Here is a 26,106-nt window from a genome sequence, read left to right as displayed (position 1 = left end):
AAATAAAAATGGACACATCTGGAATCCTTACTTGATTTCAGGTACTCTTCAAAATGCTATTAGTAGCAGCACTTTGTCATTATTCATTCAGGGGTTGGCCTTTCTGCAGCTCCTATATCCACACTTGTGCTTCTAGATAGACCCACTCTGAATATTTACCTGTCTGTATACAAACCATAGTGGATAGTCTAATAGTTTATGATATATTACCTTTGAAATGAAATAAATCTGTTTCATGTCTGTTACTTTCATTGCTGGCAAGGCAGGTGGCTATTTCTAATTGGCCTGACTGAGCCAGTGGGAGTGCCTTGGTGTCATCTACCAAAACACCACCACAGGAGTCTAGGTATTAGTCCCAAGGCACACAGATGAGGGGCTAGATGCCTTTGCAGTTCTCTTCATTGTCCAGCAGCACCCTGTTCCCAGGCCTCACCTTCCTCCCTATGAAATGGGTAGGTTTGGACTAGATGATCTCCAAGGCACCTGTTGGTTTTTATCATCTGAGGGGGCTGTGGAGCTTGCTGCCACTAATCAGAAGGTCTCCTCTCTGATCAGAGAGTAGCATTGCTGAGGCCCCACCCACACTAGTCTGTTTTGAAAAGCGTGGGCTTAATCTCAGTGGTTTCTATCTGCAGAGTAGTCTGGGCAAAATTAAAAAAAAAAAAAAAAAGAGTTTTCTGGGTTGATACGGAGACATGTGACCCAAGAAAGTAGCTGGTGTCTCCTGCTACAGACTGTGGACTGTGAACTCTGTCTTCTCCCATTTATTGCCTGTCACTGACTTTCAGCTCAATGAATGCTATTGAACTAAACCTGATTGGGGGATAATAAAGGACAAAGAGGAGACAACATCATAATTTATTAACAGCAGCTACATTTACCGAGTACCCATTAGGTTTTACGTACTCCATGTCAGTGGTTCTCAAGCTTTATTTTGCACAGAATCATCCAGGGTTTTGCAGAAGGTTGGGGATGGGGCCTGAAAACTTGCATTTATAACAATTCCCCAAGTGATGCTAATAGGGCTGATCAGGGGATTATAATTTGAGAACCACTGTATTTCATTCAATTCTCAGTCTTACAAGGCAAATATTTTACAAATGAAGACCCAGCAGTATCCCGACTCTTATAGTTTGTAAGTGGAGAGTTAAGAATTTAAACTGTTCTTCCTAATTCTAAATCTCATTTTTTTCCGGCTCCAAGAAAGGATATATGTATATATATGTGCATATATACATATATTTTTTTGAATATGATCTTTTGTATCCAGTCATCCAGACACCCCCCACACACAAACACATCTATCTATCTATCTATCTATCTATCTATCTATCTATCTATCTATCCATCATCTATGTCTGACTGTGAAAATAGTCCAAATTTAATCATTTATCTTCAGGTGATGCGATTACAGGTGTTCTAAATTATTCCTTAATTTTTGTGCTTTTTTTCTTTATACTTTTATTTAAATACATATTTTTCCCCAGAAAAAATGTTTTTTTCTATCCAGTTCCATTTCTGCTGAACTTATCTGACAGAATCATGTGACATTAAAAGATTACCATTGATATTCACAAAGGAGGAAAATAATAATCTCTTCATCCCACCACTATAAACTGATTTAGATTTTATTCTTAAAGTGCGTACTCTTATGCAAAAATGTTTCCTGAAAATTTAAGGTGAAAATTACTCCGATGCTTTGCCTCAGAGAGACGCTCTGCAGCACGAGGGTGCCTCTTCCAAGGAGTTTTTTTCATAGAATATACCATTTTTTAAAAAGATTTTATTTATTTATTTGAGAGAGAGAGAGAATGAGAGATAGAGAGTACGAGAGGGAAGAGGGTCAGAGGGAGAAGCAGACTCCCTGCTGAGCAGGGAGTCCGATGTGGGACTCGATTCCGGGACTCCAGGATCACGACCTGAGCCGAAGGCAGTCGCTCAACCAACTGAGCCACCCCAGGCGCCCAGAATATACCATTTTTTATAATTATTAATTAGTACGTAAATTGTATAAACGTATAATGTATTATGTGTATATTTTCACGCAACCTTATACACTGGATAAGATTTATGTAATGAAGTGTAATCAAGATTATATTTACACGCAAAAGCCTTAAAGCCCAAGGGAGCCTCCAAGCCATCAACCCCACCCCTTCCTCTGGCCCCGCCCCTTTGCCCCTTTCCGCTCCTCCCCGTCCTTTTCCAACTCTCCCTGACGGCCCCGCCCCTTCGCCTCGTTCCGCCCCTCCGCCCCGCCCGCCGTGGGGGCACCTGGGAAGAGGCGGGGAACAATATGGCGGATGGCGAGGAGCCGTAAGTACTCTGGATCTGCAGGCGTGCGGGGCCGGGCTGGGTTGTGAGAGAGCGCGGCGGTGGGCGGTCGCCGCCGCCACCCGGGGTCCCCCCACCCCCCCGCCCCGTCCCCTCGCGGCGCCCGGTGTGTAGCGTGATGCTGACCCTTCTTTTATTCTCTCTTTCTTTTAGGGAGAAGAAAAGAAGGAGAATAGAGGAGCTGCTGGCTGAGAAGTTAGTGCTGCCGGGAGGCCGGGGCCCTCTCCGGGGACCCCCGCCTCCCCCCACCCCAGGCCTAGGGGACCAGCCGCAGCGGGCCCGGGGGGCTGGGAGGGGGGCACCCGGAGCGCAGGCCGCGCGGCCTCATCCCCTGACCCCCATCCCGGAGCCCCAGGGGCCCGGCGGGCCGCTCCTCGTCTGTATCTCGGGCGGGCGCCGGGCCCGGGGTCCACCGCAGCAGGCCCGGCACCGGCCCGCCGGGGTGGTACTTGACCCAAAGGTCTTGCGGAAGGACCCTTGAGCCCCCACCCCCCCTCCACCCCAAATTGTCATAGCCGTGACCTTGTGAAAAGGGAATCTTTATTAAACACGTGAAACGGACACTAGGCCCTTTTTGGCCTTTCGTAATAGTATTATTACGAGACAATAGTATTATTGCAAACTTTTTATGAGAACTTTATCTGTAAGGTTTTGTACTAAGCACTTCATTTTTGCAACATAGTTGGCTCTTAAGGGTTGATATTGACTCCAAAGAGTTTATTTTCTCCATTTATTACACACCCTATTTTTTATCAAATGTTTAGTTTTGTGCTGGTGAGACAGATTTAATCTGTTTTCTAACCTGGCCCACGCCACATAATTTTTCTTCTCCCTACATGGGAGGAGTAGAAGGTACTCTTGCAGTGGGTGTGGTGAGTTAGTAGTTTCTGTGCCAGTTCCCAGTAGCGTGTTTTAGTCTTTATGTATCTCCCTCCGAAAGTTTAATTTCAGTTGCAAAAGGATTGGAATGACAAGCTTTATTTCACATTCCTTCCCACCTTTCATTTCCTTTCCACCTTTGCTTAAAATGACAGTAAAGGCTTGAATGCTTACTGTATGGCAGGTATTGTACTAAGGCCTCTATGTGGATTATCTCTTTATCCTTGTTCTGACCTTAAGACGTAGCTCCAGACAACTTAACATATGAGATTTATAGCCATTAATAATCAGCTCAAGGTCACAATGTTGTTGTGGAACCAGACCCAGCTTGACATCAAATGCTTTGGTCTTTATTGTTAGGCAATACTTGTAAAAATTGGATATTACTAATACATCTGGAGGTAGAAACTGTGGGTTACAGGAAATTTGAAAATTAAAAATAATCACAACCAAACATAAATCTTGCAGAGAGTAAAAAATACATTTGTTAGAGGAGTCCCTCTTTATTCAGTTGTATGTTCTAAAAAGTTTTTAGATGGCAGTGCCTATCTGTAGTGTAATTGTAACCCCAAACTTCTTTTGTGTTGAGTGGAAACAACACCTCATAGTGTTAAAAGATTCTTTTTTGAAAATTGGGATCTCTTTCAGGGAAAAATGTGTGAATGTTCTCATCAAAAATAATCATTAAATCACATCTTTCAAACTTGGAAAGGATACATGAATTATATTAGATTTGAAGCTTCACTATTATGAAAGTGGAGTTTCTTTTTTTTTTTTTTCCTGATCCAAGTGTGTTGTTGGAACAAACTGGGGAAGTTCACAGTGATCTTTTATAAATTCCAAATGTGGAGAAGCCCATTTCTCACCAGTTGACCAAGAATATCCCAAGTTTGATCTTGGGGTGCTTTAGGATCCCAGAAACATGTAGACTGATTTATCTCATCAAATGTGTAGTTCTTAACATTAAATGAACTAGGTAATAGCCAAGAGAAAAGTTCAAAGCATAAGCATAACCACATTGATGTTTCCCTTTTTATTTGAGCAGGTTTGGTGTAGTTACTTTTTCATTTGGGGAAACCATAATAGTTGTAGGTGTGGCTTTTTCCTACTGATCTTTGCAGCTGAATTTACTGTGTTCTGTGCAGAATGGCTGTTGATGGTGGGTGTGGGGACACTGGAGACTGGGAAGGTCGCTGGAACCATGTAAAGAAGTTCCTCGAGCGATCTGGACCCTTCACACACCCTGATTTCGAACCCAGCACTGAAGTGAGAAATGTTTATTTTTAAATAACTCCTCTAATAGTTTTATGTTTCAAAAATAATAAAATGCTTTCTCTTTAGTTTGCTCTTTAATAAAACTATTAACAATTGTATAAGTTACCTTAAAATACTAAATTGAATATTTGCAACTGATTATAATTGAATGACAAATATTTGAGTCATTATTTTCACATTTCTCATGTAATATGTTGAAAATTCTCAAGAGTAAAATAACTTCATAATCTCATTTAAGATTCTGAGTTATATTTCACTGAGAATTACAGTTTTAAAATGACTTTTGAGACACAGTCCCCTTTTTAACCCTACTATGAGAAATTAAATTTGATAGAAATATAGATGTGCTTGCTTAAATTTTGAAATTTAGTTGAAATGAGCATCTTTACCTAGAATTGAAAATAATTAATTGCATGTTAAAAATCATATGACTGCTGTATAATAGAGGGATAGAATTTTGGACTGGTAGTGTTTGACATAAGGCAAATGTTCAACTAAATACAACTTATTTTTTACTGCAAGGTAGAAAATATATTCTTTATAGTTAATTCTTCTGTCTTGTGTTTATAAAGAGATGTTGTTTTGAAATAGCAGTATTATGCCACTCCTAAAATTAAGGTACAGACTCTTGGGTTTCATTCACTGTATCATCAGTTTAACTTCTCTCCTTTAATCTTGGACAGAATTGAAAGTATTTTGTGTTTCTTTGGATACTCCACCATATTTTCTTGTGCTTCTGAATTTTTTTTTTTTTTTTGCCAGATAATTTACGGTACTGTTCTTAGATCATTGTTTTAAATTGTATTTCTGCTGATGTACAATTTTCTAAGAGTTTACTCTTTTTTTTCTTCCTGTCATCTCTTGTTTTATAAGTTTCACTCACTGTGTTCAAAAGCAGCAATTATTTTCTTACCTTTTTACCTTAAAACCTTTAAACACCTTGTGCGGTGCTTGAGCCTCTGTTCTTAAGGTTTTTATACTTTTCTCTTTTTAGCAAGTCAGTTAAATAAATTTGATATTTTCATCCCCTTTCAAAGTTTAAAGAAAAGATAAGTCTTAATTAACTAGGTATAGTAGTTTTTCTTGTTGGAAATAACCTTTTAATTCAATAAAATTAAAGTCAATTTAAAAACCTTAAAATTGAAACCCTCTGAAATCATTAGATTACAGAAATTCTGGTTCTACCTTGTTCATAAATTTAAAATAATTTATTAAATACAAAGTCTGCTCTTTATCCTCAATTGCATTTTTCATGGAAACGTCAGAAACTGTTTTATGGCTTATTGCTTTATTGATGGTACTTATGGTTATTATCAACCAGATTTTAATACGCCTTTTCATTCTTTACAGTCTCTCCAGTTTTTGTTAGATACATGTAAAGTTCTGGTCATTGGAGCTGGTGGCTTAGGATGTGAGCTCCTAAAAAATCTGGTAATATATATATATATATATAAATGTATTTTTTTCTCTGTGATAATTAAAGCTTTTTCTTTTCCTTTTCTAGTACTAGGAAATTTCTTTATTATGATTGTTAACCTTTTTTCCTGTGAGCCTTTGTTAGATAAATTTAGCAGGTCAAATTCGAGATAGTAATTAAAATAATGATATAACTATGGAACTTTTTATGCTCTATAAAGTCCTCAACTATAAAGTCATTGATAGAAAATTCTTGTTTTCTTCTCTGATCTTTATCAAACAAATCTTTGTGCTTCCTCTTGCATAGCAGTCATTAATTTCAGTGATGTAAATAACAAAACTGGTAATTCATATTTTAACATGTAATTTTAAAAAAAGAATTATTTCTCCTGTTCCTCAAAATAACCCGATTAGGTGCCTAGGATATTGTGTCATTCTATATAGAGGGAGAAACTGAGGTTTAGAGATGTTAAATGACTTGCCTGAGTTTTTCTGAATAGTGATATTCCTAGAACCTAATCCAGGTCATTAATTCTTAGGTGTGCTTTTCACTGAACTATTAGGTCATTACATGACTTAATCAAACATAAAATTTGGGATAGCTAAGCTTTTTTTTGGGTCAGTTTGTTTTCACTGAATATCATCTTAAGAGGTGGTACTTTTTAGATAAGCTATTTCTATATACTGGTTTGAAATCCATAATATGTGACTTACTAGTTTTACTGACTTTTCATAACCACAGATAGCTTTTTATAAGGCTTTATTGGTTTACTTAATAAAAATGGATAGGGGAGGAATTGATTTTAAGGTGTTGTATGTCAGCCTTCTCAGTGGTGTGTAGAAAATAGGAAATCCTAGAGGAAATCCTTAGACAGCGAATCAGGTCACATAGCCAGAGGGACCTAAAAAGTTGGCCTTGTGGCTGCAGTTTAAATGTCAACAGCTACATTCATTTTGCTAAGAAAATATTAATGTCACTCTTAGTGTAACTGCAGAAACTTAATATGCTTCTTGGTACTTAACTGCTGTGCTCAGTTCTGAAGGGATTGTAGGTCATCAAGGTCTATGTCCTTAATGAATTTCAAATTTCATTGGAGAGACAAGTCTTACACAAAATAAATAGCATTATGTATGATGTACTATGGGATGGGGTGCCAGAATGACAGAATTTTCTCAAACATAAAAACCCTTGGAGTACCAAAGAGTTCTAGAAGGGAAGGATTTATGGAGGATGGGTAGTGGTTTTGGTAGGCATTCTATGTAAAAATCCTCTAATGCTTAACTTTTTCTATTATGAAGCTGTTACTTGCAAATATGACATACAGTGATTTTAAGTGTAAATTAATTGGAGATTAGATCTGAGGAATAGTCGTCAAGCAACTTTAGGAATGGCCTTGTTATTTATTGCATTGTAATGTCTTAAGAAAACTAAAGCTTTTCAATTACCACTTGTTATTTTGCTTATTTCAGACATAAATATATGAGAAATGTACATGGTTTTTTAAATTGACTGTAGGTCCCCCCCAAAGGCTCATTCTGAAAAAAGAATATGACATTAATATTATTGATTGAGAAAATAGTTATAGAACCACCTCCCCCCATATGCCGGGCACCATTTTGAAGGCTAAAGATACAGTATTGAAAAATACTGACAGGTGTTTGTGGGGCTTATGGAAGGAAAAAGACAAATAAAATACATAGTATGTCAGATGGTAATAAATGCTATGGGGAAAGGAAGAATGGAAGATAGGTAGCCTGGTGGGAGGGAAGTGGTTTACAAAAAGATGCTATTTGAGCAGAGAGGTGAGCAAGAATATTCTAGGCAGAGGTAACATCTGGTGCAAAATCTGTGAAGTGGGAGTGTGGTTTTTATGTTCTAGGAGGCAAGGAGGTTATTATAGCTAAAGCAGAAATGGGCAAGGGTGAGCAGTTTCCCATAGGCTATCGAGAGGTAATGGGAGATGGAAGGGCTCAGAGTGAATATTACAAATGGCTTTAGAGGCTACTGTAAAAACTTTGCCTTTTACTCTGAGTCAGGAAGTCTTTGGAGAGATTTAAGCAGATGAGTTGATTGATCTGACTTTTAACCTGGTTCACTGTGCCTGATGTACGGAGAAAAGACTCAAGGAAGAACAGAGCAGGAAGCTGAGAGGCTGGTTGGAAGGTTGTTGTCATCTAGGCAAGAGGTGGCAATGACTTGGAGCAAGATGGTAGCATTGGAGGTGGTGAGAGGCAGTCAGATGATGGATATGTTTTGAGGTTGGAGTTAACAGGATTCACTCGTGGATTAGTTGTGGAACATGAGAGAGGAGCCAAGGATGACACGACAAGGTTTTTCCACTGAGCACCTGGAAAGATGGAGTTAGCATTCCCTGAAATGGGAGACATTGGGAAAAGAATAGATTTAGTGGTGTTGGTGAGCAAGGATGATTGAGTTTGGTTTTGGAAACTGTTAAGTTTGAGATGTCTGTTAGATGATGCTTTATCTTATAAGATTGTAGGAGATCACCAGCACTAACCAGAACTAAGCACAAGGGCACTCCAAATTCTAGCCAGTAAAGTAGGAGGAAAACTCCTGAGTGAGGTGAACTGGAAACCAATTTTTAATGTTCAGATTTCTCATGAGTGTAGTGACCAAGTGAAGAATGTATTTTAAAGATACTTCAGGTGGGTAAGATTAGAGAGACTGAAAATTGTCATTGGAAGTAGTAACATGGGAGTCACTGGTGACCTTGACGAGCAGTTTTCTGCAGAGTGGTGGGAGTGATGAAAGCTTGTTTAGTGTATGTGTGAGACAGGAATATGAGAAAGCAAGTATAGACAACTCTGGAGGATCTCTTGCTATAAGAGGGGCCAAAAAGTAGGGAAATTATTGACACCTGATTTAATTTGACTGCTTAACTGGCCAAGACCAGAAAAGCATGATTAATTATTGAGGCTTGTTTTTTTTAATCTTTTGCTTCTGCTGGTAAATTTGAGCAGTGGTTGTACTGCAACAGTTTGTTGCTTTTCCCTAGCTTTTTTGATTGCTTGTTCTTGACTCAATACTTTTAAGATATTCCTTTTACATGTGCTGTGTACATATGTGTGTTCATAATATACAACTTCTAATAGTTATTTCTGAATCCTGACATACTTAATGTTACGTAAACTAAGATAAAACTTGTAGGAATTGCTTAACAGTATTCTGAAAAAGAATAGCAAGTTCAGTTAATTAGTAAGACTTGTAAAATTAAAACATCTGGCGGCAGCAGCAAAACAACAAACTTTACAAATGCGTTTATGGGATTATAAAACAACTGTAGAAATTTTGAGTTGTTCTCTTTTGGTTATAGACTGAGTAGTTAACACATTTTTGACGTTTACAAGAACCCTGACTTTTATATACTTTGTAAGACTCTTTAACCGTTGAATACAATTATGTAGAATTTATTATTGAGCATTTATAAATTTAGGACTACCTTGAAAACAAATATTAAAATTTCAAATGTGTGGAAACTTCTGCTTAATTGGATTTTTTTTATTCCCACAGGCATTGTCTGGTTTTAGACAGATTCATGTTATAGACATGGACACTATAGATGTTTCCAATCTAAATAGGCAGTTTTTATTTAGGTAAGTTTTAAGATCTTAGTTTAAAATTCTGATAATCACTTGAATTTGAGTACATTGTAGTTTAATTATTTTTTTAAAACTGAGAGGGTAACACTAATTTTATTTTAAAAATAACTACCACTCCCTTTTTAGGTAAAAGTTTGCAAGAAAATTGTGAGCATTCTGGTGAAACTAGTTTTATAAACAAATATATGATTTTGTTGTTGTTGTTTAAAGAGATTTCCAAATGGGTTATGTGATTTGGGGGATAATTGTGTTCTGAAGACATGGAGCAGGGCTCTTTTCCTTCTATTGATTTCATAAGAGAACAGTAGCTGGAATATTAGGCCCTAGTGAGATATATTGGTGGGGACTTATGAGCCAAGAATTGTATGGTGACACTGGGGCAATGAAGTTGTGAGAGAGTTTGGACTTTCTTACAGAAAAAAAAAAAGTGGACAGTTAGAGAAAACCCAGGAGCAGTTGAAATGGAATAAAGGGATAATTATCATAGACAAACATGAAATATAGAAAGCATCTAGGAATGGGTTGTTAGAAATGACTTACAAACTGCAGGTGGGCATATATGTAGCCAGGAGGAGAGGTTCATTAGTGAATTTTAGTATGTAGCATTTAGAGATTTGACAAGCTCAGATATAAGTGTCATTGGTCAAAGAATTATACATATGGAGAGATAAGGACTTTTTATTTTTCTCTCTAGTGATTAGATTATTAGCAGGAAGTGCTCAGATAGTTGGAGGTATGCATTATAAGGTTAGGTTAGCAGAGAAGGTAAATTTAAATTTTTGGATAGGCATGAAACCTCTCTTTGTGGAAGATATTAAAGAGGCTGAAGGATGGGTTATAAACAAAGTCAGATTAAGGAAGTATTGTAATTGCAATGTGAACTCTACGTTTAATGTTTAGGTTTTATTTTTTTGTTGATTTATTTATTTTTTAACCCTTAAAATTACCCTTCGCTACAGAAAACTTTGTGGATCCTGACACATTTTTAGTATATGAATGCTCTAACAAAGATAACACTGAGTTGATTGGTTTTTGATAATAGGCCATACCCTTTAGTTTGTAGCTAAAATAATGATTGAAAATCATAATGATAGTTAACATTTGCTGAGTGCTTAGGTTGTAGTAAACACTTCCTAAACTCTTTATCCATATTACCTCCTTTGATCTCAGAGCAGCCCTCAGGGCAGGTACTTGTTTTCAAGATTAAGCAATTAGGCCAAGGTGTCCTGCAAAGATGCCTGTAAAAGGCCTTTTTGTTCAAAGTGCAGTTTTTTGGTGGAACAGTCTGATCCCCTAATTCTGGAAAGGTAAATTAGCAGTCTCCACAGAAACCATCTAGGAGTTTTTTTATTTGGGATCTACTGTGGAAGCACATATAATCCACAACATAAAAGAATCTTGAAAGTCTCCTTTATCCCCTTTACCAAAAGAGCTCTGTCCAGAGTGGTTGAATGCAGTACTGAAATCAGGTTCCTTGATTTATAACTAGAGCCTAGTTATAGGACAAAGTCAGAATAAAACTCTTATCAGAAGCTTTGAATCAAGAGGAGCACACTGCTTCATTGGAGAGAAGAAAATCGACCTGTTAAATTATTTTTCTTTAAAATTCCAATTTTAAATAAAAAGTAATTTTTATTAGGAACATTGATTTTTTTAAAAATTTTCATTTATTTTTAAAGTATTCTGTGCTTATATATGAAGGAATATAAAGAGATAAGACTATGGTTACTGTCTTCCAGGTGTTCATAGTCTAGTGGGTATGATAGACCTCTGTAGCTAATGAAAAATGTTGTGAAAAAGTAGTAATGAAGCACTTACTATGTATGTGTGAGGGAGTGATTTACTTTTGTGAGGAGAATGAGGAAGTACTATGAAAGAAAATTCCATTTGTACTGAGATTAGAAGAGAGACTTCTGTGTCCTTTTCTATCTATAGCTATGGTTCTTATCTAGAAGTGATGTTTTGAGGTCTTCTGTTTTTAGTTTCTTAAGAATGTTCAGGTCATTTGCAATTTTAGATAATGCCTTTGGCATTATTTCTTCTTCAAAAACATGCTTATGGCTTCGTTTGGGACATAAAATTTACTGTTTAATCAGCACACCCAGGAAGAAGAGGATAAATGAAGGTATTTGTATCTCCAGAATGAATCCTGTGTGTGTTTCAGCCAAGACCTCCATAGTAACACCTTGAGGTTCTGGGGTTCAGGGCAGATTTGGAAGGCTCTGTGTGTGGGATAATATTTTACATTGGGAAATGCCACAGTGAGAAGTGGCCAGGAAGCATGCCATTGTTATGCTTTCCACGGGGGGGGGGGGGGGGGGGAAGCACTGTTTTCTATTTTCATTTAAGAAATAATTAGACTTGTCAGTACTTGTAAATACTTAATTTGGAACATCAGCAAGCGTTGACGTTTGATGTTGAATGACTAATTACTCATCAAAAATATTTAGATAAAAGTGTTCCTTCTAAATATCCTCTAAATAAGCTCACCATGAATATTTTTTATGTCTGAAAATAAATTATATAGATCATCTAGATTTATATCATGAATGATAATTTACATATAATTTTTCCTGTAGGCCTAAAGATGTTGGAAGACCTAAGGCTGAAGTTGCTGCAGAATTTCTAAATGACAGAGTTCCTAATTGCAATGTAGTTCCGTATCCTTTTGACAAAAAGTTACTTAACTTTCTAAAGCTTTGTGTTTTCTTTATTATAAAAGACGTGTTTAACATAGAAAATACAGATAAGCCAAAAAAAAAAAAATCAGCAGTAAGCTTATTACTGGTACCTACTGGTGACATTTTGCTTTATATTCATTCCAGTCTTTTCTTTAAGGTTATATAAATACTTTTTGCCCTAATTTTTAAATTAAGCTTTTATAGCCAGTGCTGTTTATTGCCCTTAATTTCAGCTTGAATTGCATATCTCTTATGTTAGACTATTAAGTTCCTTGTCTGGCTATAGTTAATCTTTGTGTCTCCCTACAGTAGCAGACTGAATAGACAGTCAGTATATATTAACCAAATGGAACGTGTATCAGAGTAAATTTATTTTTCCAAGAAGTATGTTTTTAAAAAGAAGTGTTCTTTAGATCTGGAGAACTTCCAGTGTTTTATAGAAATTCAGGAGGTGAGCTTTGCTATTTGGGAAATGCCAGAGGATACAAAATAAACATACAAAAATCAGTTGTATTTTTTGTATACTAGCAGTGAAAATGTGGAGAATGAAATTTAAAATACAATGAATGCGATTTACAACCGCTCAAAAAAGGGGGAAATATTTAGGTGTAAATCTAATAACGTAAGTATATGACTTGTATGCTAAATACCGCAAAATGCTGATGAAAGAAATCAAAGAAGGTCTAAATAAATGGAAAGATACTCTGTATTCAAGAATTGGGCAGTTTGACATAGTAAGGATGTCATATCTCCCCAGATTTGTATACAAGTTTAATACAATTTCTGTGAAAATCCCTGCAAAATTTTTTGTTGATACAGAATAGATTATTCTAAAATTTATATGGAAAGGTGAAGGACAAACAATTTTGAGGGGCGCCTGGGTGGCTCAGTCAGTTAAGCATGTGCCTTTGGCTCAGGTCATGGTTTTAGAGTCCTGGGATTGAGCCCCCCTCATTGGGCTCCTTGCTCAGTGGGGAGTCTGCGTCTCCCTCGGCACCCCAGCCCGCTTGTACGCACTCTCTCTCAAATAAATAAAATCTTAAAAAAAATTAAAACAATTCGGATGAAGAATAAAGTGGGAGGAATCACTGTATAATTTCAAGACTTACTATACCTACAATAATCAGGACTGGGTGATGTTAGCAGAGATAGAGACATACATCAGTAAAACAGAGAAACCAGAAATAACCACAGGCAAATATGGCCAGTTGATGTTTGACAAAAGTGCAAAAACAGTTCATTGGAGGAAAGGATAATAATCGACGAATTGTGGTGGAGCCATTGGATAGCCATAGGCAAAAATATGAATCCCAACTCAAACCTCAAAATTATAAAAATTAACTCAAAATGCATCATATGTATTAAGCATAAAATCTAAAACTTTGGATGACAGTGTAGGAGAAAAACTTGTGATGTAGGGCTTGGTGAAGAGTTCTTAGATCACATCGAAAAAGTATCCATAAAAGAAAAAAATTGATAAATAGAACTATATCAAAATTAAAATCTTTGCTTTGTGAAGGACCCTGTTAAGAGAATGAGATACAATGATGAGAATGGGATATATTTATGAAGTAGGTATCTGACAGAAGACTCATCCAGAATAAATAAAGAATTCACAAAATTCAGCAGTGAAAAAACAATGCAATTAGGAAATGGACAGAGAATGTGAAAGGACATTTCACTAAAGAAGATAGCAAAAAGCACATGAGAAGATGTTCATCATCACTATAAGAGAAATCCAAATTATGACAACAGTGAAATATTACTACATACTTCAAATAGCTAAAGTAATAGTAATATAAAATCCTGTCAAAGCTACAGAAAAACTGAATCACTCATACATTCCTAGTGGGAAATGTAAAATGGTATAGTCATCTGGAAAATAGGCTGTTTTTTAAAAACCTGAACATAAACTTTCCATGCAACTCAGCAGTTTCATTCCTGGGTATTACCCCAGAGAAACAAATACTTAGGTCTGCATAAAACTTGTTCTTGAATGTTCATAGCATCTTTATTTGCATTAGCCAAAAACTGGAAACAACCCAAACATCTGTCACTAGGTGAATTATTAAACTGTGGTACAGCCATACTGTGGAGTATTGCTAAGCAATAAAAAGGAATTAACAAAACATGCAACAAGTTGGGTGATATCAAAGACATGCTGAATGAAAAATGCCAGCCTCAAAAGGTCATATGTTGTATGTTTCTATTTATGTAACATTCTTCAAATGACAAAATTAGAGACAGAGAACAAATTAATGATTGCCAGGGATTAGGCGTCAGGGGACAGAGAGGTGGGACTCTAAAGGGGTAGCAGGAGGAAGAGCTTTGCTGTGATGGAATAGTTGTGTAACTTGATGGTGGTGGTGGCTATACAAATCTACACAAGTTTTTAAATCACAGAACTGTACATACTCGTTTTATCAATGTTGTATTAGTGGTTTTGAGATTATAGTCCTGTAAGATGTAACCATGGGGGGAAACTGGGTGAAAAACACATGGGAACAAACAGGGTTCTAGAGGGGAAGGGGGTAGGGGGGTGGGTTAGCCTGGTGATGGGTATTAAAGAGGGCACATACTGCATGGAGCACTAGATGTTATACACAAACAATGAGTCATGGAACACTACATCAAAAACTAATGATGTGGGGCGCCTGGGTGGCTCAGTCAGTTAAGCGACTGCCTTTGGCTCAGGTCATGATCTTGGAGTCCCGGAATCGAGTCCCACATCGGGCTCCCTGCTCAGCGGGGAGTCTGCTTCTCCCTCTGACCCTCCCCCCTCTCATACGCTCTCTCTGTCTCTCATTCTCTCAAATAAATAAATAAAATCTTTAAAAAAAACTAATGATGTATGGTGATTAACATAACAATAAAAAAGAAGAAAAAAAACCCAACCAAAAAAAAAAGCATTTAAAATATTTTTTTTTGTAGTAGGGTTGTCATACACATGAAAAGTTTTTGATAAGTTGAATAAAAATGTCACACTGCATGCCTTTAAAAAAACACATGGGACCTCTTTATACTAGCTTTGCAACCTGTGGATCTATATTATTTCAAAATAAATGTTTAAAAAGGTAAATACAGGCCTCCATAGGGAGAAAGAAAAAGAAGAATATGCATGCATACCCTAAAAGTTAGATCTGTGAACTTCGGGTATTTTATAGAAATCTAGGATGTGGAATTTCTTGGTGTGGCTTCTGGGTCCTCTTATTGCTATTCCTGTTTGCTCTGGTTCTCGCTCTCTCTTTTTTTAAATACTTGTTTCAGGGGTATAGGTCTGTGATTCATCAGTCTTATGTAATATTCAGTGCTCATTACAACACCCCTCCCCAATGTCCATCACTCAGTTACCCCATCCCTCCACCCTCCATCCCTCCAGCAAACCTCAGTTTCCTATGATTAAGAGTCACTTATGGTTTATCTCGCTCTCTGGTTTCATCTTGTTTCATTTTTTCTTCTCTTCCCCTATGATCCTGTGTCTTGTTTCTTAAATTCCACATATCAGTGGGATCATATGATAATTGTCTTTCTCTGATTGACTTATTTTGCTTAGCATACCTTCTAGTTCTATCCACGTCGTTGCAAATGGCAAGATTTCATATTTTTGATGGCCGTGTAATATTCCATTAAATATATGTGCCACATCTTTATCCATTCATCCATCAATGGACATCTGGGCTCTTTCCATAGTTTGGCTATTGTGGACATTACTGCTGTAAACATTGGGGTGCAGGAGCCCCTTCGGATCACTACATTTGTATCTTTGGGGTAAATACCCAGTAGTGCAATTGCTGGGTCATAGGGTAGCTCTATTTTCAACTTTTTGGGGGACCTCCATACTGTTTTCCAGAGTGGCTGCATCTGGCTCTCTTTTGACCTTCCTGTTCTAGTTGCAGCTAATGCCTCCTGTTTGCCTAGCATTTAAAAAGAAAAGAACCCTGAATGGGTGAGGGCAAGAATTGAATCTATTTTTTATAGCTTTATTTGTAGGCCAGGATAAAAAAATCTAGGACAAATGTATTTTTATATTGTCTCTTTTCTCCATTTTGGTTTTTTAAAATATATAATGGATTATTTATTATAATTTTGGGGAAGTATATATATTATTAAAATTGCTCCATTAGAAAAATTGAAATTTTTTGTATGCATGTGCTGTTAAAATATTAAGTGCTATAATTGATTAACACCCACAGCCATTTTTGATGGGGTTCTTTTTGCAGCCTCCAGGCAGGGAAAGACTGCTCATTGGGTTTGGTAGAGTAAAAAGAGACTTGGAAAACTGAGAGAGGAGCAAAGAATTCATACCTCCCCTTACCCCCAAAATAACAAATCATATTTGTACCTGAAAAAGCTATTGGAAACGTGTTTTTTTTTTAAATTAGCTTTGCAGCAGTAACTCTTACTTTTAATTGAAAATATTTGATATATAACATTGTATACATTTAAGGTGTATAAGGTGTTAATTTGTTTTTTTTTTTAAGATTTTATTTATTTGAGAGAGAGCAAATGAGAGAGAGCACGAGAGGGAAGAGGGTCAGAGGGAGAAGCAGACTCCCTGCTGAGCAGGGAGCCCGATGTGGGACTCGATCCTGGAACTCCAGGATCATGACCTGAGCCGAAGGCAGTCGCTTAACCAACTGAGCCACCCAGGCACCCTAAGGTGTTAATTTGTGTGTTCTGAGTCTTGTAGTCATCTGCCTAAATGGGAATTGTAATGTGCTTGTTTCCTTCACTAAAATGCATTATTGCCCTTTGCTTGGTGCTAATGGTTGAGGACACACACTCTGCTTTCCCAGGATGTATGGTTTTATATAAAAACTGAAGCAGAGTAGAAAGTATAACAGAGACATAAATGTAATATGGGGGTTCAGGGATGAGAGAAACTACTCGAAGTAGTTAGTAGAGGAGTGTTTAGAAAAGGGGTTTTGTCACAAATTAGGGTTGTGTTCATTTTGTCACATGCCCTGAATTCCACTGCTTTGAACATTGATGATTTATTTCTTGTGTACATTTATAATTTGTTCCTTATAGCATGTTAAATTCCCTTTATAAATTAAAAACTTAGCAGCTTAAGTTCCTTTACTTACATTCAGACATTTCAACAAGATTCAGGATTTTAATGACACTTTCTATCGACGTAAGTTGTCCACTTAAAATTCTCACTAAGTTCTTATTATATTTTAGTTGTTGGCTATTTGAAGGCTATTTCTTCATTTGTTTTCATCTCTTGATGTTTGCTTTTCAGTAAGGTTGAACAGAGAATGCCACTGTTTTAATTCTTAGCCAACATCATTAGCTGCATTTTTATATGCTGTCTTGAGTAACGATTACTCAAGGATTAGGAGCTGTGTATGTTTGTGTTATAATAAAACATGGGGGGGTTGTTTCTTAGAAAATGAATTATTTTGTGCAGTGGCATTTTTAAAAGCTAAACTTGCTTTTTCTTCCATAGAATTTCATATAATAGTATGTGGACTGGACTCTATCATAGCCAGAAGATGGATAAATGGCATGCTGGTAAAGACTTTAGTGTTGTTTCAGTTTTTTGAAATTCTTGCTGCTGCTCTTAACATACCAAAAATTAAAATGCCATACCATATTTTTGACAAATCAGTTTATTTAATTTTCAACTAAGTAGATGTACATCATGATATATTGCCAGTCATTAATTTTCAAGTGAGAATATAAATTGCTAATATAATGATCCCATGGTTTGATAATCTAGTACCCAATAGTGCAATTGATTTGTGAAATTACTTGACAGCATGTTCCTTTTTTTGAATTCTTACTCCCCTCTTGCCTTTAAATAATTTTCCTAGATATCTCTTCTGAATTATGAAGATGGTGTATTAGATCCAAGCTCCATTGTCCCTTTGATAGATGGGGGTACAGAAGGTTTTAAAGGAAATGCCCGGGTGATTCTCCCTGGAATGACTGCTTGTATTGAATGTACACTAGAATTGTATCCTCCACAGGTAATCAAAGAAGTACCTGCATTTGTTCTGTAGTCTCTTGGGGTAGAGTTAGGCTTAATTATTAAGTCTAGTCAATATTGAGGATTTTTAATTAGGGGTAACCATATTTTAAAAATCATACTAAGATTAAGAAAGAAAATATGAAATTCTGCTCTGTGGAAAGATAGGAACTGAATATCATTGTATTGTATTAATTTTTTCATTTGGAGAGAGGGATCAAGGGATCAATTACTCTTACATGTTGGGGTAGAGCTATAATCTATTTTCTTTGGTTTTTGCCTGTGATTGATTCAGGGAGATAAAGATACCAGGGATGAGAATGATCCTTCTAAAAATGAGGCTCTTTAAGCTATATACCTACTTTAAGGAATAGTTAGAATTTTGATTTATAAATAAAGATAGTATTTTTCATATTTACTTGGAATTGATATAACTTTGAATTTGCTTTTGCTTTGATTTATTTTATACCTTCAGATTTAAATATGTAAACATAATAAAATGCTCAGATTTGAGAACTTAGCACTTCTTATGATCTAACAAAGCTTAAATTTACATACCCTGTAAATGTAGCGCAAACCTACATTCCTGTATGAATATAAGTCAAGTGACTCAGATGCTGTCTTTTAGTTTTAGAAGCATTATGTGTTATAAAATGTTTTTATAAGTGGAAAGCCAAGAAGAATTATAACCTACCATCTACTTTTATGAAGTAGTCCGAACTAGAAGTTACATTTTAAAATAATTTATTGTTTAAAATCCACTAAAAAGCACAAACTGTGGTTTTAGGTTAATTTTCCCATGTGCACCATTGCATCTATGCCCAGGCTACCAGAACACTGTATTGAGTATGTAAGGATACTGCAGTGGCCTAAGGAGCAGCCTTTTGGAGGTAATAAAATGAATTTCATAATCTGGAATTATGTAAGAGTAATTTACATAATTAAATTACTCACTGTGACTATGTATTTATGTAAATAAATATATATTTACTTATATTATTCATTTGTATAATTATATTAAATTCCTCACTGTTTATAATTACATTAATACTCCTCACGGTGACTATGTATTTATTTATTTATGTAAATATTTATTACATAAATATTTATATTATTTGTGTAATTACATTAAAAGACAAGTTGATTTAAGTTTGCATGTTTCTGTCTTACTCTCCTTGTTTTTTGTTTTTTGTTTTTCCTAACAGAAGGAGTTCCATTAGATGGAGATGATCCTGATCATATTCAGTGGATTTTCCAAAAGTCCCTCGAGAGAGCATCACAATATAATATTAGGGGTGTTACCTATAGACTCACTCAAGGTAAGGTAGTGAATTGTCAGGAATTATAACCTTGGGATAATCCCATTTTCAGGGGTTGGGATGCTCTGAAGGAAATAATGGATAAGTGATTTCAGATAGTACCGGCCATTTGAGATTCAGTCAAGGTACCATGGAAATGATAGTTTGCAGGTGTCCTAAATTTGGTTGGATGGAACAGAGTTTGACAGAATCCATACTACTTTGCTAGGAGGAATTTTTTTTTTTTTAAGATTTTATTTGAGAGAGAGAACGTGCTCTTGTAAGGTGGGGGAGGAGCAGAGGGGGAAGGAGTCTCAAGCAGACCATGCTGAGTGCAGAGTCCATTGCAGGGCTCAGTCTCACAACCCTGAGATCATAACTTGAGCCAAAACCAAGAGTCGGACGCTTAACTGCCTGAGCCACCCAGGCACCCCACCTAGGAGGAACTTAATAAAATCACTGAATCTTACTAGAATTGAAGAGGCCCTAAGTCATCCAAGTCAAACCATTCATTTTACCTTTCACTGAAGAGGAAGGTGTCACCTCCTGGGGCAATCTATTTCACATTTGGTGAGACTGTTAAGATAATTATTTTGTATATTGTCAGAAGTCTCCATCTTTAGTTTGGTCTGTGTATTGTCCCAGGGTACATCATATATAAATCAAATTTCCTTTTAAGTAATAGCCTTTAATGTACATAGAACAATAATCACATTCCCTCCAAATCACTGTCATCAGTTTTTCTAGTTCCTATAACCCTTTTACATGTTGGCTGACATTAAGTTCCCATCCTTTTTTTTTTTTTTTCTTTTTGTAACCATATTCCAGTTATCCATACTTCTCTTATCTAGGCTAGAATGCAGCATGCTGAGATTAAAATAGACTTCTGATAATTGATGCAGTCTTAGAGGAGAGCAAGGTTTTTTGTTGTTTCTTTGTTGTTTATGTTGGTGCTATACTTCTGTTTCTTTAAGGTCACTGTCCACTGAAATCTAGAAGTTCTCTCTACATGCAGTTCCTAAGCCCCATCTTCCCATTATAGGTTTGGCAGTTTTTTGAGGTGGTAGTTTTGTCTTTTTATACTCAAGTATGGGTCTTTACAAGTTTATTCTTAAACCTTTTGTATATACCCTGTTATGCCTGGCAACTTACCTGTTCTTTCCAGCATCTTTTCATTTGTTATTTTGATAATCATGCTTTATCTCCTTTCCATATAATTAGTTAAAAATTTTAACAAGACTGAACTGCCTGAGAACAGACATTTGAATCATACTTCTGGTCAGGCCCTTTTAGGTTTCTCTCATTCTCCTGATCAGGCCTTCGTGAGTACTTCCTATTTCTTTGTCTTGTTCAAAGGATATCATAAGAGACCTTTCTAACTGCTCTCCTGAAGCCTGGATGTACTATCTTCCACATTTCCGTGCATGGCCAAGTTACTAGTCACAGAAATGGAGTCCAACATGACTTGTCTCAGTGAACAATCATAATGCTTAGTCTAGTGATCATTGTTTCCTAATCTAGGTACTTGTAGTTCATCTTTCTAGACTTTTGTCCTAAGTTTATCACTGAGTTCATCAGAAAAAAAGCTTTGTCTTTTTTTTTTTTTTAAAGATTTTATTTATTTGAGAGAGAGAGAATGAGGGATAGAGAGCACGAGAGGGAAGAGGGTCAGAGGGAGAAGCAGACTCCCTGCTGAGCAGGGAGCCCGATGTGGGACTCGATCCCGGGACTCCAGGATCATGACCTGAGCCAAAGGCAGCCACCCAACCAACTGAGCCACCCAGGCGCCCCTTTGTCTTTTTGAAAATGTGCCGTTTCTTTTCTGTGATTATTTCCTCATACTTTCTGATTTCTAGTGATGTCATTTAATAATTCTATTCTTATACACTCCTTGTTGCTCCCTATATTCCCCCTATTCCGACCTGCTTTGTTTTTGAACACACCAAACTCGATCCCGCGTTGGAGCTTTAATACTTCTGATTCTTACGCCAGGAATGTCCTTCCTTGGATCCCGTTAAGGCTGGCTGCTTATCGCTCAGGTATCAAGTTAACCAGTTTACTTGATCATTCAACTGAAAATGACTTCTGAGCCATTTCACTATCGATGTTTTTATAATTTCTCAGAAATAATGGTAACCTCATTTTTCTATGCAAAGAATATTTCATACTTACACTCTCATACATCCTTTCCTTGGGGCCTTTGCCCTTACTGTTTATAGAAATGCTCTTTCCCCGGGCCATTGTATGGCTGGGTCTTATGGTTTTAGGTTTCAGCTCAATTACCACCTCCCTGAGAGGGTCTTCCCTGATCATCCACTCTGTCCATCGTTGCCAACTCTACCATATACCTTGTTTTAGTTTCTTTTCATAGAACTCTTCAGTATTTGACATTGTTTTACTCATTTGCATGTTATCTCCCTCAGCAGAAGGAAAGCTCTGTTAGAGCAAATAGCTTATTTTCACTGCTACTCTGCACAACACCTAGAACAGTAGTTTGGCATATAGGGTACATGTGGTAACTGTTTGAATTAAATGATTTCTGTTTGTCCTGATCAGGAACTAAAAACTCATTTCAGTATGTAGTCTCATTCATCTTTCTGTACTTTATAGCAAGGTTTGGTGTGCACTTTTGAGCCTCATGATTGAGAGCCTTGACAAGGAGTACAGAAGCAAAATTGGAAGTGAAGTCCAGCTTTTTTAAGGGGTAGGGGATGAGAGGACTCTTTACCATTTTGGCTCTTATTGGGCACTATGTCTGATGCTCCTCACTGTGACTACCTATTCTTCCTTTCAGTACATCTTGCTCTATGTGGTTCCCTGGAGAGCTTCCGGTTTAACTATTACGAAGTTGGCTCCTCCCTATTTCCCTTTCTCTGAAATTATATGTGATCATATAGTCAGAATTAATGTTTTAAAATAGCTTTCCAAACTTTTGCAGTTCTTCCTTTCATGTCTTAGATTATTTGGCTTTTTTCTGAAGTTTTTGAAACCTGCCTACACCTGAAGCCTTGGGGACACGTCTCTAAGTGCTCCCCCACACCCCAAGATAATATGGCTACTTTTTCCTGAAGTTTTTGTTTTCTAAAATGAGCAATTCAAATACAGTTAGGGAATATTTATATTTTACTTTAAAAAAATGCTGTAAGGTAGGGCTTTATTCATTCCTAATCTCTGAATACTGATATATGGAAAACATGCAGTAGAAATAGAAGTACAGTTAATACAGTCCATGTTACATAGTGAAATGAGAAGATGAGGGGCAGTTTTTTGTTTCTTGTAAATTTAGGGGAATCAAATGGCTGAAACTAGTATATGAAGAAAAATTAGTTAACTCTTATTCTTTATACTTTATTCACACGTCACTGAGTGTAGTTCATATGCCATTCCTATCACTTACTAGATAGGTAACTGTGGATATTAATTTGTCTCAATATCATTTTCCTTATCTTTAAAATCAGAGTAAGGAAACTTAATAAGGGTGTTATGAAAATTGTCCTATCTTACTTATTCTTCGTACTGTGCCTGGAACATTCTAATTGTTAGCTATTATTATATTGTCTCATCTTTATTTGAAGCTTAGTGAAGAGTTTTCTTTGCTATTGTAACTTGTTCAAGATTCTGAACATAAAATGATGGGAATGTGAAAGAAGATCATTTCATTGTTAAACTTATTTTCTGACTTGAAAACCTGAAAAATCAAGTTGTGGAAAATGATATTTAATAATCAGATTTTCTAATTTAAGATACCTATTCTTTAAAATAAATGACCATATTTTAATCAGTATATTTTTTTTCAGGAGTAGTGAAACGAATCATTCCTGCAGTAGCTTCTACAAATGCAGTCATTGCAGGTAAGGAAAAATGGCCACTACTTAACTTTGTTTTCTTTCCTTAATTTTTGATTCACTATCTAAACTGACATTTCTGCAGCTACTTGGTTTCAGAAAACTGGTGTTCTAGGAATTTGATATCTTCTTAGGTGGGTGGTGTAATTTTTAAGCTGTCCAAAAAAGAACAAGCAGTTGGATCTGTATATATTTTGTCTTACATTCTGTCATAAAGTGCACTGCATTAAGGGGACATTTTAGTATCTTTCCTTTTAATCAGGGTAACAGGTTGCTCATTAATCTGAAGAAGAGGAAGGAAAGCATGTAATGCTACTCTCTTGCTTGGATTATACAAAACAAATATAAAATTTATTACTTTTTCATTTTTGAGAGTATATTCTTTATCTGTTTTTAATCAATTGCCTTATAAGTTTATCTATAACTAATTTTTAAAAAAACTTGAAATTTTAAATGTCTAATTTGCATCGAGCTGAAGCACCTTTATTTTCTCCCCTCTTCAGCTGTGTGTGCCACTGAGGTTTTTAAAATAGCCACAAGGTAATGAATTTCATTTTTTAATATGTATATAAATTGATGTTTTGACTTGGCTCAATTACATAAAGATGAACCATTTTTCTTTACAGTGCATATATTCCTCTTAATAATTACTTGGTATTCAATGATGTAGATGGACTGTACACATACACATTTGAAGCAGAGAGAAAGGTTAGTAATATTACTAATGAAAATTTTTTGATCACGCATACTTAGATTTTTTTATATTCATTACAGGTTAGAAATATAAATGAAATTGCCCACAGCCTAAGTATTTTCTAACTTCTAGAACCTACTCACTGTGTATCTTTTGCACTATAGCCTGAAATAAATATTATGTAGCATAATAATTTAGGAGATTTTAAAACAAAAATTTGTTCATAGGAAATATGCATGATTATAAAACAATTTGATTCTCAGTTCATCATTATAGACTATTATTGGTTCATGTGCCACTATGATTTGTTGTGTTTTATATATGTAGGAAAACTGCCCAGCTTGTAGCCAGCTTCCTCAAAATATTCAGTTTTCTCCATCCGCTAAACTGCAGGAGGTTTTGGATTATTTAACCAATAGTGCTTCTCTGTAAGTGTTGTGGACTTTTGTTCTGTTGTAGAAATACTTCCATGGGGGCGCCTGGGTGGCTCAGTCGTTAAGCGTCTGCCTTCGGCTCAGGTCATGATCCCAGGGTCCTGGGATCAAACCCCGCATCGGGCTCCCTGCTCAGCAGGAAGCCTGCTTCTCCCTCTTCCACTCCCCCTGCTTGTATTCCTGCTCTTGCTATCTCTCTCTGTCAAATAAATAAAATCTTTAAAAAAAAAAAAAAAAAAAAGAAATACTTTTGTGATTTTAAAACTTTAAAAAAACAATTGTTTTTAAAAAGTGATCTTTTTGTGTTTGTTTCCTCTTTCATTATTATATTTAGGCAGATGAAATCTCCAGCCATCACAGCCACATTAGAGGGAAAAAATAGAACACTTTACTTACAGGTAATCAGTGTTTGATTGTTTTTTGTTTTTTAGTTTGTTTGTTTTCCACAAAATTATAAGTTTAATTTCATTTAATGTGCTTTACATTAAAATAATTTTATTTTCTAGTCAGTAACCTCTATTGAAGAACGAACAAGGCCAAATCTCTCCAAGACGTTGAAAGGTATTTTAAATGAATATATTTGCTAGTCAATTTCTTCTTTTTTTTTTCTCTTGGTAAAAGTAGTAAATGCTTATTCTAGGTTTAATGCCTTTAAATTGTAATTATATTTTTAGAATCAATAATAGAATTGTTCTTTTAGTAGAATATTAAAAAATCCCTAAGAAATCCAATATAATATTACCTTGATTAAAGAGAACTAGATTTTGCTGTTTATCTAGACATAAAACTTTATACGTATGCGTGTGTTGTGCTTTTTGTTGAGACTTTTTTGCTTGGGTTAATTACACTTTTTCTGTTTTAGAATTGGGACTCGTTGATGGGCAAGAACTGGCAGTTGCTGATGTCACCACACCACAGACTGTACTATTCAAACTTCATTTTACTTCTTAAGGAAAATAAACCTGCACATAATAGAAAACTCATGGAAATATATTACGTGGATGCTACAAAATTTAATGTCATTTTTAGCATTAGTGTTGCTGGAATTTGGCTTCTTTTATATAATGAACCACTCTTTTTTAAATTTGTAACTTCCCCTTGAAGACAGAATTTTGGAGTTGGTACTTGTAAGCATTTTCATTAATAATATGGGAAATGATGCCTGGAGAGAGAGAGAATGAGCAAATGTATTGCTTCTTTCAGAGGAGGAGGGACAAGCACTCTCTTGTGTCTGACTTTTGTTACTGTGGTCAAAGAATGCATTCCTCAGTTTTCATGTGAGCACCCACATAGAGAAAAGGTACCCCTTTAAAGAAAAAAAGAAAATTAAGTTTTAAATAACATTGAATATGACACCCTGACATCTAGAGCATATTGAACATAGCCTATTTCTTGCTTGATTTAATATTCATTTAATTGTGGTTGTCCAAATGAATATTAATTATTGCAAAGGTTACCTTGTCCATAATAATTTGTAAATGGTGTTATAGCTGAATACCTGTGCATGGAAATGGGAACTATTTTCATGTTTACTTGTGCCATAGAGGCCAATATGCACAATATTAAAGCCAAGATATGGATGTTTAGAAGAATTTAATGTTCAGGCAGTTATCACTGATGCTTTCACACTATTTATTAATAAAATCATATACTGTCAA

At 36.0% G+C, this 26,106-nt stretch overlaps 1 protein-coding gene across 7 annotated transcripts in view; it reads left to right on the top strand.

Annotated features, from left to right (window-relative positions):
* UBA3 (ubiquitin like modifier activating enzyme 3) overlaps window positions 1-26,106 on the top strand; it is a 27,912-nt gene extending 1,806 nt beyond the window's left edge. The window contains exons 1-18 of one of the 7 annotated variants that reach the window (XM_025884728.2): window positions 2,203-2,313; window positions 2,485-2,526; window positions 4,356-4,476; window positions 5,836-5,916; window positions 9,434-9,516; window positions 12,102-12,182; window positions 17,297-17,340; window positions 17,656-17,720; window positions 18,023-18,178; window positions 18,965-19,067; window positions 19,383-19,496; window positions 23,273-23,326; window positions 23,824-23,860; window positions 23,947-24,028; window positions 24,342-24,442; window positions 24,783-24,846; window positions 24,955-25,009; window positions 25,311-26,106. In XM_025884728.2, coding sequence (XP_025740513.1) covers window positions 2,294-2,313; window positions 2,485-2,526; window positions 4,356-4,476; window positions 5,836-5,916; window positions 9,434-9,516; window positions 12,102-12,182; window positions 17,297-17,340; window positions 17,656-17,720; window positions 18,023-18,178; window positions 18,965-19,067; window positions 19,383-19,496; window positions 23,273-23,326; window positions 23,824-23,860; window positions 23,947-24,028; window positions 24,342-24,442; window positions 24,783-24,846; window positions 24,955-25,009; window positions 25,311-25,399 — 1,392 coding nt within the window. In that variant the 5' untranslated portion in view covers window positions 2,203-2,293 and the 3' untranslated portion in view covers window positions 25,400-26,106. Of the gene's footprint in view, window positions 1-2,202; window positions 2,314-2,484; window positions 2,527-4,355; window positions 4,477-5,835; window positions 5,917-9,433; window positions 9,517-12,101; window positions 12,183-17,296; window positions 17,341-17,655; window positions 17,721-18,022; window positions 18,179-18,964; window positions 19,068-19,382; window positions 19,497-23,272; window positions 23,327-23,823; window positions 23,861-23,946; window positions 24,029-24,341; window positions 24,443-24,782; window positions 24,847-24,954; window positions 25,010-25,310 lie in introns of those variants that run through there. The other 6 variants (XM_025884730.2, XR_003210677.2, XM_073901531.1 and 3 more) reach the window with 6 other exon arrangements.

This window comes from Callorhinus ursinus, unplaced genomic scaffold (assembly GCF_003265705.2).
Source record: "Callorhinus ursinus isolate GAN/ISIS: 27379988/994484 unplaced genomic scaffold, GSC_fseal_2.0 scaffold15, whole genome shotgun sequence".
Classification (NCBI taxonomy): domain Eukaryota; kingdom Metazoa; phylum Chordata; class Mammalia; order Carnivora; family Otariidae; genus Callorhinus; species Callorhinus ursinus.
This window is presented reverse-complemented; position numbering and strand designations above follow the sequence as displayed.